Below are 14,769 nucleotides of genomic sequence, written 5' to 3'. Positions count from 1 at the left end.
AACAAAGTTTACACTAGGATAGGATCATGAGGAAAATAGAAATTTTGATCAGACCAGTAATGAGTAAGGAGATTCAAACTATAACCAAAATTTCCCAACAGAGAAAAGTCCTGGACCAGATGGTTTCACTGGTGAATCCCACCAAACATTTAAAGAAGAATGAATACCAATTCTTCTCAAACTCCTTCAAAAAACTGAAAAGGAAGGAACAATCCCTAAGGCCAGAATTACCAGAATAATAAAGCCAGGTAAGGACTGAATAGGAAAGAAAATTGCAGGCCAATCTTACTGATTAACATAATATATGAAAATTCTAAACAGAATAGCAGGAAAATGAATTCAATACCACATTAAAAGGACCATACACAATGATCAAGAGGAATTTAATTGCAGGATGCAAGGATATTTCAACATATACCAACAAATCAATGTGATATACCACATTAATAGAATTAACTATTAAAAAATCCTATGATTATCTCAATACATGCAGAAAAACATCTGATTCAAATTCTTTCATGATAAAAACTCTCAGAAAATTGAGTATGGAAAAAAACATACCCCAACATAAAAAATGCCAATATGAGAAGTCCACAGCTAACATCTTATTTAACAGTGAAAGCATGAAAGCTTTCCCCCTAAGATCAGAAGTAGGACAAGGGTGCCCACTCCTTTTCAACACAGTACTGGAAATCCTACCCAGGGCGATTAGGCAAGAAAATGAAATAGAAAGCATCAAATCAGCATGGAAGAAGTAATAGTTTCTGTTTGAAGATTATATGACCTTATATATATACAGAAAATCCTAAAGACTCCATCAGAGAGCTGTTAGCACTAATAAACAAATTCAGCAAAGTTGCAGGATATAAAATCAACATAGAAAAATCATTTCTACACACTAACAACAAACTATTTGAAAAAGAAATGAAATAATCTCATTTATAGTAGCAACAAAATGAATAAAATACTTAGGAATAAATTTAACCAAGGAAGCAAAGATCTGTATGTTGAAACTGATGAGAGTTTGATGAAAGAAACTGAGGAAGATACAAATGAATGGAAATATACCCATGTTCATAATTCAGAAGAATTAACACTTAAAATATCCATACTACATCAAACCACCTATAAATTCAATTTAATCAAAATTATTGAAAAGACCCTGATACTGGAAAAGACTGAAGACAGGAGGAGAAGGGGACAGCAGAGGATGAGATGGTTGGACGGTATCACCGACTCAATGGACATGAGTTTGGATAACCTCCAGGGGTTGGTGATGAACAGAGAGGCCTGGTGTGCTCCGGCCCATGGGGTAGCAAAAAGTCAGACACTACTGAGTGACTGAACTGAACTGATAATTATATTTTCATAGACATAGAAAAAAATCAATCCTAAAATTCATATGAAACCATAAAAGTCCCTGAATAGCCAAAGGAATTCTGAGAAACAACACAGTTGGAGGTTTCACAATTCCTGATTTTAAACTATATTACAAGGCTACAATAATACTTTTAAAAAAGTATAGTACTGGCATAAAAACAGACACATAAATCAATGGAATAGAATTCAGAGTGTAGAAAGAAACTCATACATATACAGTGAACTAATATGTGACAAAGACCCAAAAATATTTAATGGAGAAAGGATAGTCTCTTTAACTAAAACTGAAAATTCATGTGCAAAATAATGAAATTGGACCCCTATCTCACACCACTCACAAAAAATAACATGAAACAGATTAAATATATAAATAAAAGAAACAAAACTATAAAACTACTAAAGAAAACAGAGAAAAAGCTCCCTGATGCTGGTCTTGGCAATGATTTTTTAGATGTGATACCCAAAATTCAAGCAGCAAATATAAAAGTAAACAATTGGGACTACACCCAACTAAAAAGTTTCTGAACAGCAGGAGAAACAATCAGCAAAATGAAAAGGCAATCTATAAACAGGAGAAATTACATGCAAATCATCTATTTGCTAAGATATTAATATCTAAAATATAACAGCAACTCATATAACTCAATAGCAAAAAGGAAAAAAAAAGATTACAAAATGGGCAAAGGACTTAAAAAAAAAAACAGACGTTTTTCCAAAGAAGACATATAAATGCCAACAGGCACATGAAAAGATACTCAACTTCGCTAATCATCAGGGAAATGCCACTCATCTCACAACAGTTAGAATGACTAGTATCAAAAGACAAAAGAGATCTCTCTTGCACACTGTTGGTGGAAATGTAAATTGGTCCAGCTGCTATGGAAAACAGTATGAAGGCTCTCAAAAAATAAAAAAATAGAACTACCATATGATACAGTGATTCCACTTCTGGGTACATATTCAAAGGAAATAAACTCACTATCTGTAAGAGGTACTCATGTGTTCACTGTAGTACTATTTACAATAGCCATGACATGGAAACAACCTATGTGTCTATCAACAGATGAATGGGAAAAACACATATATAATACACTGGAGTATTATTCAATTATAGAAAGGAAGGAAACACTGTCTTTCATGACAACATGGATAGATCCTGAAGGCACTATGCTAAATGAAATGTCAGCAAAAGACTAATACTCTATATCCTCATTTTCATAGACTGAAAAAGCTGAATTCAGAAACAGACAGAATAGTGGTTGCAAGGGGCTAGGCAATGTGGGAGGGCTTTCCCAGGTGGCTCAGTGGTAAAGAATCCACCTGCTAATGCAACCAGACCCAGGAGATGTGGGTTTAATCCCTGGTTTGGGAAGATAGCCTGGAGTAGGAAATGGCAACTCACTTCAGTATTCTTGCAAGGAAAATCCCATGGACAGAAGAGCCTAGCAGAATACAGTCCATAAAGGTAGCAAAGAGTCAGACACAACTGAGTAACTGAGCATGCATGTACGCAAAGGGTAGGGGAAGTGGGAAGATACTGGTCAAAATATATGAATTTCAGGTATAAGACGAATAAATTCTGAGCATGTAATGTATAGCAGGGTACTATAATTAACAATATTGTATTACAGATTTAAAAACTATGAAGAGAGTAGATGTTAAATGTTATCAGCACACAAATGATAGTTACGTGAGGGGATGAAGGTGGTAACTAATCTTATTATAGTAATCATTTTTCAATACATATAAGCATCACAGCATCACACTGTAAACCTTAAACTTATACATGTTATATCTCAAGAATATCTCAATAAACACAGATGTTACACGATTAATGCTGTTTTACTACGGAAACAGAGTGACAGTAACTTAAGCCCCCAAAATAACTTTAGCCTGTGACTTTAAGAAGGTCTAATAAATAGTGTACTATAAAGTGGGGAACAGTTATTCTAAAATGAGTGTGTTTATAGTTAGAAACCAAATTATAGGTGAACATATATCTCAAAAGATGTCAAGAGAATTTCACAAAATTATCTGGATAAAGGAGGGATATCTGAGCTATGGATTAAAAAAAACAGAGGGGCTATAAAAACCAGTTCCTGTGAATACAATCTTATTAACATGAAAAATTACAATTTTCTACACAAAACACAAAACTTAGGTAAATAAAAAGCAATTCACATAGACTACAAAAAGATACAAATGAATAAAATAGATGTTAAGTTGGAGATGAAGCTGGTTAACAGAAAATTTTAAGGAATGAGGTGGGTAATGGCAAAAGTCCACATAACTACTTCAGGCAAACACTGCTCTGAAACTGTGGAAAACAAATTCATTATCATAACAACCCTTGGAAAGAAGAACCAAGGAAATGCTATCATTACATTTAGGCCTTTCACAGGAAAACTAGTCAAGGCTACAAAAGTATCTTAGAGTTTTATCTGCTTCCTGTCTGTGCTTTGTAAAATCTACCACCACTACCGCATCCCCAACACAGGTAGTGAACTGTGATAATGGTCTAATATTGGCCTTCAACAACACTCTAACCAAAATGACCAGTGATAAAAACATGACTGCAGACAGAATTATCAGTACCACATGCTTTGGCAACTACAACTGCATACAATGCTGTTTGAGAGGCATCTTTCTTTCTCCTTTCCTTTCTTATCTTTTCCTTATAAAGAATAAGCTAAAAGAAAGATGCTAAAAAAGTAAATTTTGAATATGTAAGCAAAAGATAATTAAGCTCAAAATACTAGAGAGTAAAATAATGAAATCTGATATTCAAATGGCTGATCATCATCTGTTCTGCGGACTTCATCCATATACAGAACTCTCCTAGGAGATATGACTGCCACCTTCATGGCTGGTGCAGTAATTTATTCAGTAAGCACGGGTGCCTTCTGTGCCCAAGGCACTATGCCAGATATAGAGGATGCACAGGATAAGAAGACAAGGCAGTTCTTGAAGCTCCCCAGTCAAGAAAGTGAAAACGCCCTATTAATAAATACGGGAAAAACATGTCTTTCCTGAAGACATTTGGGAATTAACATATCAGTCCTCTGCTGCCTTTTTGTTACCTGAGGATAAAATCTCTTACTTTGTTCAAGCACTGAACTTTTATTAAAAAAAAAAAAAAAAAAGTGTACATATGAAGAGTTAAATAGTTGCACAAGTTTTTTAAATATTACTAAGATAAAGCACAAATACAGAAAAGAATACAAATCAAAAGTATATTTCAATGAACTATCTTACAAACACTACCAAGGTCAAGGGAGGACTTTGCCAGCAGCCCTAGAGGCACCTTGCATGCGCCTCTAATCATGACAACCTCTCCACTGCCATAAGTAATCAATATGCTGCCTTTCTTCTATTAAGCATTTTCCTGCTTTTTCCTACAGACATTTTTTTTATCACCAAAAAGTGCATCCCTAGACACTACAGTATAATTTCACTCTGTTAAAAATGGAATCTGTTTAAATCTCTTACTTATTTTTTGCCCAAGCCATGTGGCATGCTGGATGTTGGTTCCCTGACCAGGGATAGAATCTTCATTCCCTGCAGAGGAAGTATGCCGTCTTAACCACGGGACTGCCAGGGAAGACCCTCAAAACATTTTTAATCTGGAGGTTCCTCCTCCATATAATTTATTTGTTTAAGAATTTGTGACATTTGACCAACAGTTTCCGAGAGCCTGGATTTTGACAACTGCAGTCTCTGGATCCAATGTGTTCCCCATCTTCTATATTTACTGGGATCAGAATCAGACTTAATCTCTTGGGCAAAATACAGGCAGTGTTTGGCAAGGTTAGTTCAGTTCAGTTCAGTTCCATCGCCCAGTTGTGTCTGACTCTTTAAGACCCCACGGACTACAGCATGCCAGGCTTCCCTGTCCATCACCAACTCCCGGAGCTGACTCAAACTCATGCCCATCGAGTTGGTGATACCATCCAACTGTCTCATTCTCTGTTGTCCCCTTCAATCTTTCCCAGCATCAGGGTCTTTTCAAATGAGTCAGCTCTTCGCATCAGGCGGCCAAAGTATTGGGAGTTGCAGCTTCAACATCAGTCCTTCCAATGAACATTCAGGACTGATTTCCTTTAGGATGGACTGGGTGGATCTCCTTGCAGTCCAAGGGACTCTCAAGAATCTTCTCCAACACCACAGTTCAAAAGCATCAATTCTTCAGTGCTCAGCTTTCTTTATAGTCCAACTCTCACATCCATACATGACTACTGGAAAAACTATAGCTTTGACTAGATGGACGTTTGTTGACAAAGTAATGTCTCTGCTTTTTAGTATGCTGTCTAGGTTGGTCATAGCTTTTCTTCCAAGGAGCAAGTGTCTTTTAATTTCATGGCTGCAGTCACCATCTGCAGTGATTTTGGAGCCCCCAAAAATAAAGTCTGTCACTGTTTCCCCATCTATTTGCCATGAAGTGATGGGAACGGATGCCATGATCTTTGTTTCTGAATGTTGAGCTTTTAAGTCAACTTTTTCACCCTACTCTTTCACTTTCATCAAGAGGCTCTTTAGTTCTTCACTTTCTGCCATAAGGGTGGTGTCATCTGCATATCTGAGGTTATTGATATTTCTCCTGACAATCTTGATTCCAGCTTGTGTTTCATGCAGCCCAGCATTTCTCATGATGTACTCTGCATATAAGTTAAATAAGCAGGGTGACAATATACAGCCTTGATGTACTCCTTTTCCTATTTGGAACCAGTCTGTTGATCCATGTCCAGTTCTAACTCTTGCTTCCTGACCTGCATACAGGTTTCTCAAGAAGCAGGTCAGGTGGTCTGGTATGCCCATCTCTTTCAGAATTTTCCACAGTTTATTGTGATCCACACAGTCAGAGGCTTTGGCATAGTCAATAAAGCAGAAATAGATATTTTTCTGGAACTCTCTTGTTTTTTCGATGATCCAGCAGATGTTGGCAATTTGATCTCTGGTTCCTCTGCCTTTTCTAAATCCAGCTTGAATATCTGGAATTTCACAGTTCATGTACTGTTGAATCCTGGCTTGGAGAATTTTGAGCATTACTTTATTAGCGTGTGAGATGAGTGCAATTGTGCAGTAGTTTGAGCATCCTTTGGCATTGCCTTTCTTTGGGATTGGAATGAAAACTGACCTTTTCCAGTCCTGTGGCCAATGCTGAGTTTTCCAAATTTGCTGGCATGTGGAGTACAGCACTTTCACAGCATCATCTTTTAGGATTTTAAATAGCTCACTGGAATTCCATCACCTCCACTAGCTTTGTTTGTAGTGATACTTCCTAAGGCCCACGTGACTTCACATTCCAGCATGTCTGGCTCTAGGTGAGTGATCATACCATCGTGATTATCTGTGTCATGAAGATCTTTTTTGTACAGTTCTTCTGTGTATTCTTGCCACCTCTTCTTAATATCTTCTGCTTCTGTCAGGTCCACACCATTTCTGTCGTTCATTGTGCCCGTCTTTGCATGAAATGTTCCCTTGGTATCTCTAATTTGCTTGAAGAGATCTCTAGTCTTTCCCATTCTATTGTTTTCCTCTATTTCTTTGCACTGATCACTGAGGAAGTCTTTCTTATCTTTCTTTGCTGTTCTTTGGAACTTTGCATTCAAATGGGTGTATCTTTCCTTTTCTGCTTTGCTTTTTGCTTCTCTTCTTTTACAGCTATTTGTAAGGCCTCCTCAGGCAGCCATTTTGCTTTTTTGCATTTCTTTTTCTTGGGGATAGTCTTGTTCCCCGTCTCCTGTACAATGTCATGAACCTCCGTCCATAGTTCATCAGGCACTCTATCTATCAGATCTAGTCCCTTAAATCTATTACTCACTTCCACTGTATAATTGTTAGGGATTTGATTTAGGTCATACCTGAACGGTCTACTGGTTTTCCCTACTTTCTTCAATTTAAGTCTGAATTTGGCAATAAAGAGTTTATGATCTGAGCCACGGTCAGCTCTTGGTCTTGTTTTTGGAACAAAAACTGCTGTATAGAGCTTTTCCATCTTTGGCTACAGGAATAAAATCAATCTGATTTCGGTGTTGACCACCTGGTGATGTCCATGTGTAGAATCTTCTCTTCTGTTGTTGGAAGAGGGTGTTTGCTATGACCAGTGCGTTCTCTTGGCAAAACTCTATTAGCCTTTGCCCTGCTTCATTCTGTACTCCAAGGCCAAATTTGCCTGTTACTCCAGGTGTTTCTTGACTTCCTACTTTTGCATTCCAGTCGCCTATAATGAAAAGGACATCTTTTTTGGGTGTTTGTTCTAGAAGGTCTTGTAGGTCTTCATAGAAACGTTCAACATCTTCAGCATTGCTGGTCGGGGCATAGACTTGGATTACCGTGATATTGAATGGTTTGCTTTGGAAATGAACAGACCTCATTCTGTCGTTTTTGAAATTGCACCCAAGTACTGCATTCCGGACTCTTTTGTTGACTATGATGGCTACTCTATTTCTTCTAAGGGATTCTTGCCCACAGTAGTAGATATAATGGTCATCTGAGTTAAATTCATCCATTTCAGTCCATTTTAGTTCGCTAATTCCTAAAATGTCAATGTTCACTTTTGCCATCTCCTGTTTGATCACTTCTAATTTGCCTTGATTCATGGACCTAACATTCCAGGTTCCTATGCAATATTGCTCTTTACAGCATCAGACCTTGCTTCCATCACCAGTCACATCCACAGCTGGGTGCTGTTTTTGCTTTGGCTCCATCTCTTCATTCTTTCTGGAGTTGTTTCTCCACTGATCTCCAGTAGCATAATAGGCACCTACCGACCTGGGGAGTTCATCTTTCAGTGCCTTATCTTTTTGCCTTTTCATACTGTTCATGGGGTTCTCAAGGCAAGAATACTGAAGTTGCTTGCCATTCCCTTCTCCAGTGGACCCCTGTTGTCAGAACTCTCCATCATGACCCATCTGTCCTGGGTGGCCCTACATGGCATGGCTTATAGTTTCATTGAGTTATACACGGCTGTGGTCCATGTGATTAGATTGGTTAGTTTTCTGTGATTGTGGTTTTCAGGGTGTCTACCCTCTGATGGAGAAGGTTAAGAAGCTTATGGAAGCTTCTTGACGGGATAGACTGACTGAGGCACTGGGTCTTGTTCTGATGGGTGGGGCCATGCTCAGTAAATCTTTAATCCAATTTTCTGTTGATGGGTGGAGCTGTGTTCCCTTCCTGCTGTTTACCTGGGGCCTAACTATGGTGGAGGTAACGAAGATAATGGTGACCTCCCTCCAAAGATCCCATGCATGTACTGCTACACTCAGTGCCCCCAACCCTGTAGCAGGCCACCGCCAACCCATGGCTCTGCTGGAGACTCCTGGACACCCACATGCAAGTCTGGGACAGTCTCTTGTGGGGTCACTGCTCCTTTCTCCTGGGTCCTGGTGCACAAGGTTCTGTTTGCTCTCCAAGGGTCCAGTGCAAGTTCTGGCAGCTCTATGGTGTGGTTAATGGTAACCTCCTCCAAGAGGGCTCATGCCATATCCAAGTCTGCTGCACCCAGAGCTCCTGTTCCTGTGGCAGACCACCGCTGACCCAGGTACAGGCATACAAGCCCTCCTAAATGAAAAAGATCATGTGAATAGTGCTTAGCTAAAATCAATTAAGTCAGTGATTAGTAGGGACCATGCACAGGCTGTAGGGAGTTCATGAACCCCTAAAATTACATCCAAAACATTGTGGAGGAAGGTTTTAATCAAAAAGATATTCTTTACAGAAATAAGTGCCACCAAGGAGTCAATGCCTATTTCACACATTAAACAAAACAGTTTTAATTAAATTAATTTGAACTTGGTTAAGATGATTCAATGAGCAGAAGCTTTCAGGGAGGAAGAAAAGGAATACGTAATTTTTAACAGTTTAAACTCCTATGGGGAGGCAAATATAGTAGAGAACTACTACTTTGGGATTGATGCCATCATTCATCTTTATTAGGATACTAGAAACTCTATGTGTGGTTATTTAGTCACTGAGTCGTGTCCAACTCTGGAGACCTCATGGACTGTAGCCTGCAAGGCTTCTCTGTCCATGGGATTCTACAGTCAAGAATACTGGAGTGGGTTGCCATTTCCTTCTCCAGAGGATCTTCCTGACCCAGGAATTGAACCAAGGTCTCCTACATTGCAGGCTGATTCCTTACCAACTGAGCTACGAGGGAAGCCCATTAAACTCTTCTGAGGCTCTCTAAATTTCACTGATTGACATCACAAAGAAGAATAAGGACGGGGCCATTAAAGGAAAAGAAGTGATGTTTTTCAGAGTTGAGCAGGGAGTAAAATTCAACATGAGATAGGGGGGAAATAAAAAGGTAGAATTTTTATGTAATGAATTAAGAATTCCATGGAGAAGTAGAGATGAGCCTGCAGGAAAGGGACGGTTTCAACTCAACTATAAAAAGACACAGATGGAGAACAATGTGAAAGACATAATCTAAGGGAGTGAGAAACTCTTACATAGGTACATATATAAGACAAGTAAGAGATAAAGTAAGTGACAATCCCTGGCAGCGCTGATCTGAAACATGCTGTAAGTTACATTACTCCTTTAATGAAGTATGAGCTGTCCAATGTACAGAGGGCACTTTCTCGTGTCTTCCCTATAATTCTTCACCCGAGACATTGCTAGAAAATTAGAGATGAAGTCCTGTTACAGGTGGTGAAATGAAAAGGAAGGGATTCTTTTCATTTTATCTTCTAAGGAAAAACAAAACATACCACCTATTCATCTTTTACAGCACAGAGAAAATATGTTTACTTTCTAAAAGCCTAAATGACTAGAGCAAAAGGAGCCTGGGTTAAAAACAATGAATACTAGTTGAGATTAGAACCCATGTAATTAAATATTTTATATATAAGTTATTTAATGGTTTACTTTTTTATTGTCCTGGTTCATGTCAGGTGATACGGGCTTAAAAATTAATCTTTTCAGAAGCTTTTAGAAGAACACTGAAAAATGGAGAACAAGACATACCCAACTGCTGGAACAGGAGAGCCACACTAGTTCCTGTGACAGGAAGACTATCATGCAAGGGAGTCTGGATCAGTTGTCTGTCTCCTGCACCCAAGGAAAACAGCTTCTGCAGAACGGGAGGAAAACACAAACACACAACAAATGATTTCTTTTCACACATTTTCTCAAGATAAAAAAAATCCCTTTGAAGTTCAAATTTAGAGCAGATGATGGTCATATAAGACCCAATTGTGAAGGGCAATAAGGCAGGCAGCTCAAAACATTCAAGTTACTTTGTGCCCAAATGAATATGATACAAGAAAATTCAATAGTTGGAAGGTGAAAATTTAGTAATAATGAAACACACAAATCACTGACAGTAACATGTAACTAAAAAATAATAAAATGTTAAAGCTAACATTTATATGCCAGTTATATGTCAATAAAACTGGAAAAATAAAAGAAATATAGTAATATGAAACATATAATTTAAAAACTTCTAATAGTCACAATAAAAATCCTTTTTAAATTAGAAAATACATAAAATCATGTCAACAAAAATTTCATCATAATAAAGGCTCATAAAATAATTCATCTGCTTTACAGTTTAGGTTCAATTGTGACTAAACTCACATTTCATATTCTGCTCTTGGAGTACAAACAGGAGAATAAGGGAGGAGAGTGCAGAAGGAAAATAAACTTAAGAGTAACCAAAAGACACTAGGAAAGATAGTAGATAGTTAAAAAGGCAAAGGGCAAGGAAAAAAGATGTCAATTTTACCATAAGTAACATCTCTTTTTTTTATCTATCAGAGTTTAAAAAATGTAATTTTAAGAGGGCTGTTCTTTCCCTCAATATTACGTAAGAATAAGCATAATAAATGGTCAACTAATCAATTTTAGGACTTAAGTAGTTTTTTTTAAGTTACCTAGGAACATTTAGTCATACAAGCTGAGGTTCTCATTTTTCTACTTCAGAGAAGAAGATAAAAATTTCAAGACACAGAGATGAAAGACATGTCACTTTGAGAAAGCTTTATTTCAGTATAAGAGTTTAATGGGCTCAATCTATGTATAACGAAATTCTTTAAGGTACAGATTATACTTTTCAAAGATCTGTGATTTTCAACAATGGTCAATATCATAATTATTATTATTATTAAAGGTAGAGAACTGAGATGAGAAAAATAAGCCCTCTTCTTCTGAAGCTTAAGTATAAGCTATTCTACTAAACATTACACACAACATACAAAATGGTTTTAAGGACCACATATAACTGATTTTATCCAAGGAAATGAAGAAATGAATTAATCTATCCAGGGGCAGTTACAATGTTACAAAAAATTATACTGACAGTTTTCTTAATGTTATCTCTGAATTTTTATCACTGAAAAAAATTTTAATAAAATGAGGTGTAATCATATAGAGGAATAAACATGGTATAAAGAACACATTTGAAGTTCAATTTTAAAAAGTGCATTCCTAAGAAAATGCAAGCTAGATTTCAAGTTACACAGAATATAACTTCTAACTATGCTATGTGAAAGGTGAACCCTGTGTTAAAATTAACCCCATGACCTAAGAAAAGAATGGAATCTTGTGTTTCTAAAAGGAAGACCACAGGGACAATGCTTAACTAAACTAAGACTTTTTTTTTTTCCTCCCAAGGACTGAACTCTCGCCCCCCTGCATTGGAAGGGCGGAGTCTTAACCACTGGACCGCCAGGGAAGTCCCCTAAGACCCACTTTAAAAAGAAAATATTTAAAGAATTCGTTTTTTTTCCTTTTCTTCATAAATTAAATTAACTGGAGGAGAGGAGAAGAGAAGCAGGCCCTCTTCATCTTCTTTCTCATTCTGTTTACCTGAGACCCTCCAGCCGCTGGGACAAGACACGCACACAAGTTTGCAATGAGACTTTCCAAGGAGACATTCAGACTGTCCACATATACAGTGTAGATCAAACCCAGACAAGCCTGAAAACAAAAGATGCATGTAGTTATTTCATGGAAAAAGCAAGCACTAAAAATAAATTGTGACATCTGCTCCAGGGAAAGTTTCTCTTTGAACGTAGTATATTCTACAATGACCATGGAATAAATTTTAAGCAGCAAATGTTATTAAGTTTATTAAATTTTCCTCCAGAACCAGAAGCTCTAAATGAGCTTCTAAGATGAGTTTATAAAAAACAGAAATACATAATTTGTAAAACAGGTGTTTGTGTTCAGATAACCACTCCAGCAAATTTGTAAGACTTAAAACTCTTTTTGTCTCAACTTATTTTGCAAAACTCCAATTTTCAAGATAAAAATTTAGAAACTTTACCTTATTTTGTGATTCTCAGTAATTCAGAAGATTTATTTTACAGAAAAATTTAACTTATGTGAATTATTATAAAGAATAGCGAAATAGAGAATATATGATTAACAATTTAAGCTCAGAAAGTAGGTGGTAAAATGGAGGAGAAAATGGAATCATATGAATCTTCCAGTTTATTAAAATTTATAATTAAAAAATTAGTATCTGTTGCTGCTGCTGCTGCTAAGTCGCTTCAGTCGTATCCAACATTGTGCGACCCCACAGACAGCAGTCCACCAGGCTTCTCTGTCCCTGGGATTCTCCAGGGAAGAACACTGTTAGGAGTTATCAATTGTCATTGAAATCTTGACACTAAGAATATATATAATCTCAACTATACAAAAAAGTTTTCCAGAAATTATGCATTAATTTCTCAAATCCTTGAGAGATTTTAAGGTATAGTTTATACTTTCTAAAGAAGATCTGTGATTTCTTGACAATGGTCAACATAACTAATATTAAAGATAGCAAATGAAGTAAGAAAAATAAGCCCTCTTCCCTTTCAAATGTATTTATAACTACAGTAAATTTTTTTCTATATTTGAAAATTCTAACTATCTAAAAAGTAAAATATCTGGAAGTAAACTATTTTAAAGCTATGTTGGTAGCTATGATCACAACTATTTGAAATCACAAATACTCATCCTATTTCCTTTCATCTGGACTCCTAAAAATATCAGTAAAAACACACTAAGTTGTTACATTACTAATGCATTTTAAACTTGATACAAGTAATCAAATGATTTCTTTAGGATTCATAAATTTTGTAGTCAGTAAAGATGGGACCTATTGTAAAATAAACATCCTTAAATATAAGGATTTTTAAACATCCTTAGAAGTTTAAATAGTTATACTAACTTATTCAAGTGTTTATTTCATCCAACATGAAATTCATTTCTTCTATTCACAGCAATTTTATTTTATTGATGAATTCCCAATCAATTTAAAGATATTTTAGGTACAAAAAAACTTGTCACCATGGTTCACTCAGAATAGATGTATACAATGATACAAATCAATAACAACAACTATGAGGTCTTTACCCTAAAAATTTCTGGATAATCTAATCTGGATACCAACACCAGGCTTTTGGGAGCAAACACTTCTGCAGGCTGAATTAAACCAGACACTTCCACTTCACCTTCAGTCTCTTCCTTCTTTGTTCCCTAAAAAAGAAGACACTGTAATCAACAGACAATTTCCTAGGTTTATAACTCACAAAATGTAGACATATCACATACTTCCATGTAATTTATAAAATCCATAATTAATTACAAAATATCATTTACAAAACTCAAACTAAAAACAAAGAACATACTTTGAGAGGAATCTAAGAAGCAAGTAGGCAAAGAAACTAGGAAGCAGGGCATACTCATTTCATTTCTGAAAATCCTTAAGCTCCAGATTTACAGCACAATTTTATTTGAACATTTGGTTTCTATGTGAGGTACCAGTATTAGAAGGTAAATAAAACACAATTCATCACTGACTAGACAAATACAAATGACACTTAATGGAAATTCAGTTTTTAAGACAAGAAATCTGTTTTAGAAGTAAGACACTACTTTTCATTTTTGTTTTTTGGACTTCTCCCAGTCTTTCAAACAAAAGAGATAATCATTTAGGATTATCTTGCAGAATGCTCTTAGAAGTAAAGTCCAAACAGCTTTAAATTCTTTTTTCTCAGGAGAAACAATGTTGATTTTTTTTAAAAACAGAGGATATTTTTATACACATAACTAAGTTTCAGAATGTACCTAGTTGTCACTGAGCTGTAAAATTAAAAATAGTTGAAGTGTAAAGCTTATGTCATGCATATTTTATGAGCACAATAAAAATATCTAGAATTTTTTTAAAAACCCTAAATATTGAGTGATTACATACTGGTTAATGTAATAAACTTGGAAAGTATTATTCTGGGGCTTCCCTAATGTTCTGGTGGCTAAGAATCCACCTTGCGGTGCAGGGTACACTGGTTCCATCCCTGGCTCGGGAAGATCTCACAAGGCTGCAGAGCGACTACGCCCATGCCCCACTGACGACTTAGTCTGCACTCTGGAGCCCATGAGCTGCAACTACTGAGG

At 36.5% G+C, this 14,769-nt stretch overlaps 1 protein-coding gene across 6 annotated transcripts in view; it reads right to left on the bottom strand.

Moving 5' to 3' along the window:
• Window positions 1–14,769, bottom strand: part of SBF2 (SET binding factor 2) — a 489,641-nt gene that overhangs the window by 242,001 nt on the left and 232,871 nt on the right. For all 6 annotated transcript variants that reach the window (XM_061147798.1, XM_061147803.1, XM_061147799.1 and 3 more), the window contains 3 exons: window positions 13,729–13,851; window positions 12,193–12,303; window positions 10,351–10,456 (listed from right to left, as the gene is read on the bottom strand). In XM_061147798.1, the coding sequence (XP_061003781.1) occupies window positions 10,351–10,456; window positions 12,193–12,303; window positions 13,729–13,851 (340 nt within the window). The remainder of the gene's footprint in view (window positions 1–10,350; window positions 10,457–12,192; window positions 12,304–13,728; window positions 13,852–14,769) is intronic.

This window comes from Dama dama, chromosome 1 (genome assembly GCF_033118175.1).
Source record: "Dama dama isolate Ldn47 chromosome 1, ASM3311817v1, whole genome shotgun sequence".
NCBI lineage: Eukaryota > Metazoa > Chordata > Mammalia > Artiodactyla > Cervidae > Dama > Dama dama.
Note: the sequence above shows the minus strand (reverse complement) of the source record. Positions and strands in the feature narration are given on the sequence as shown.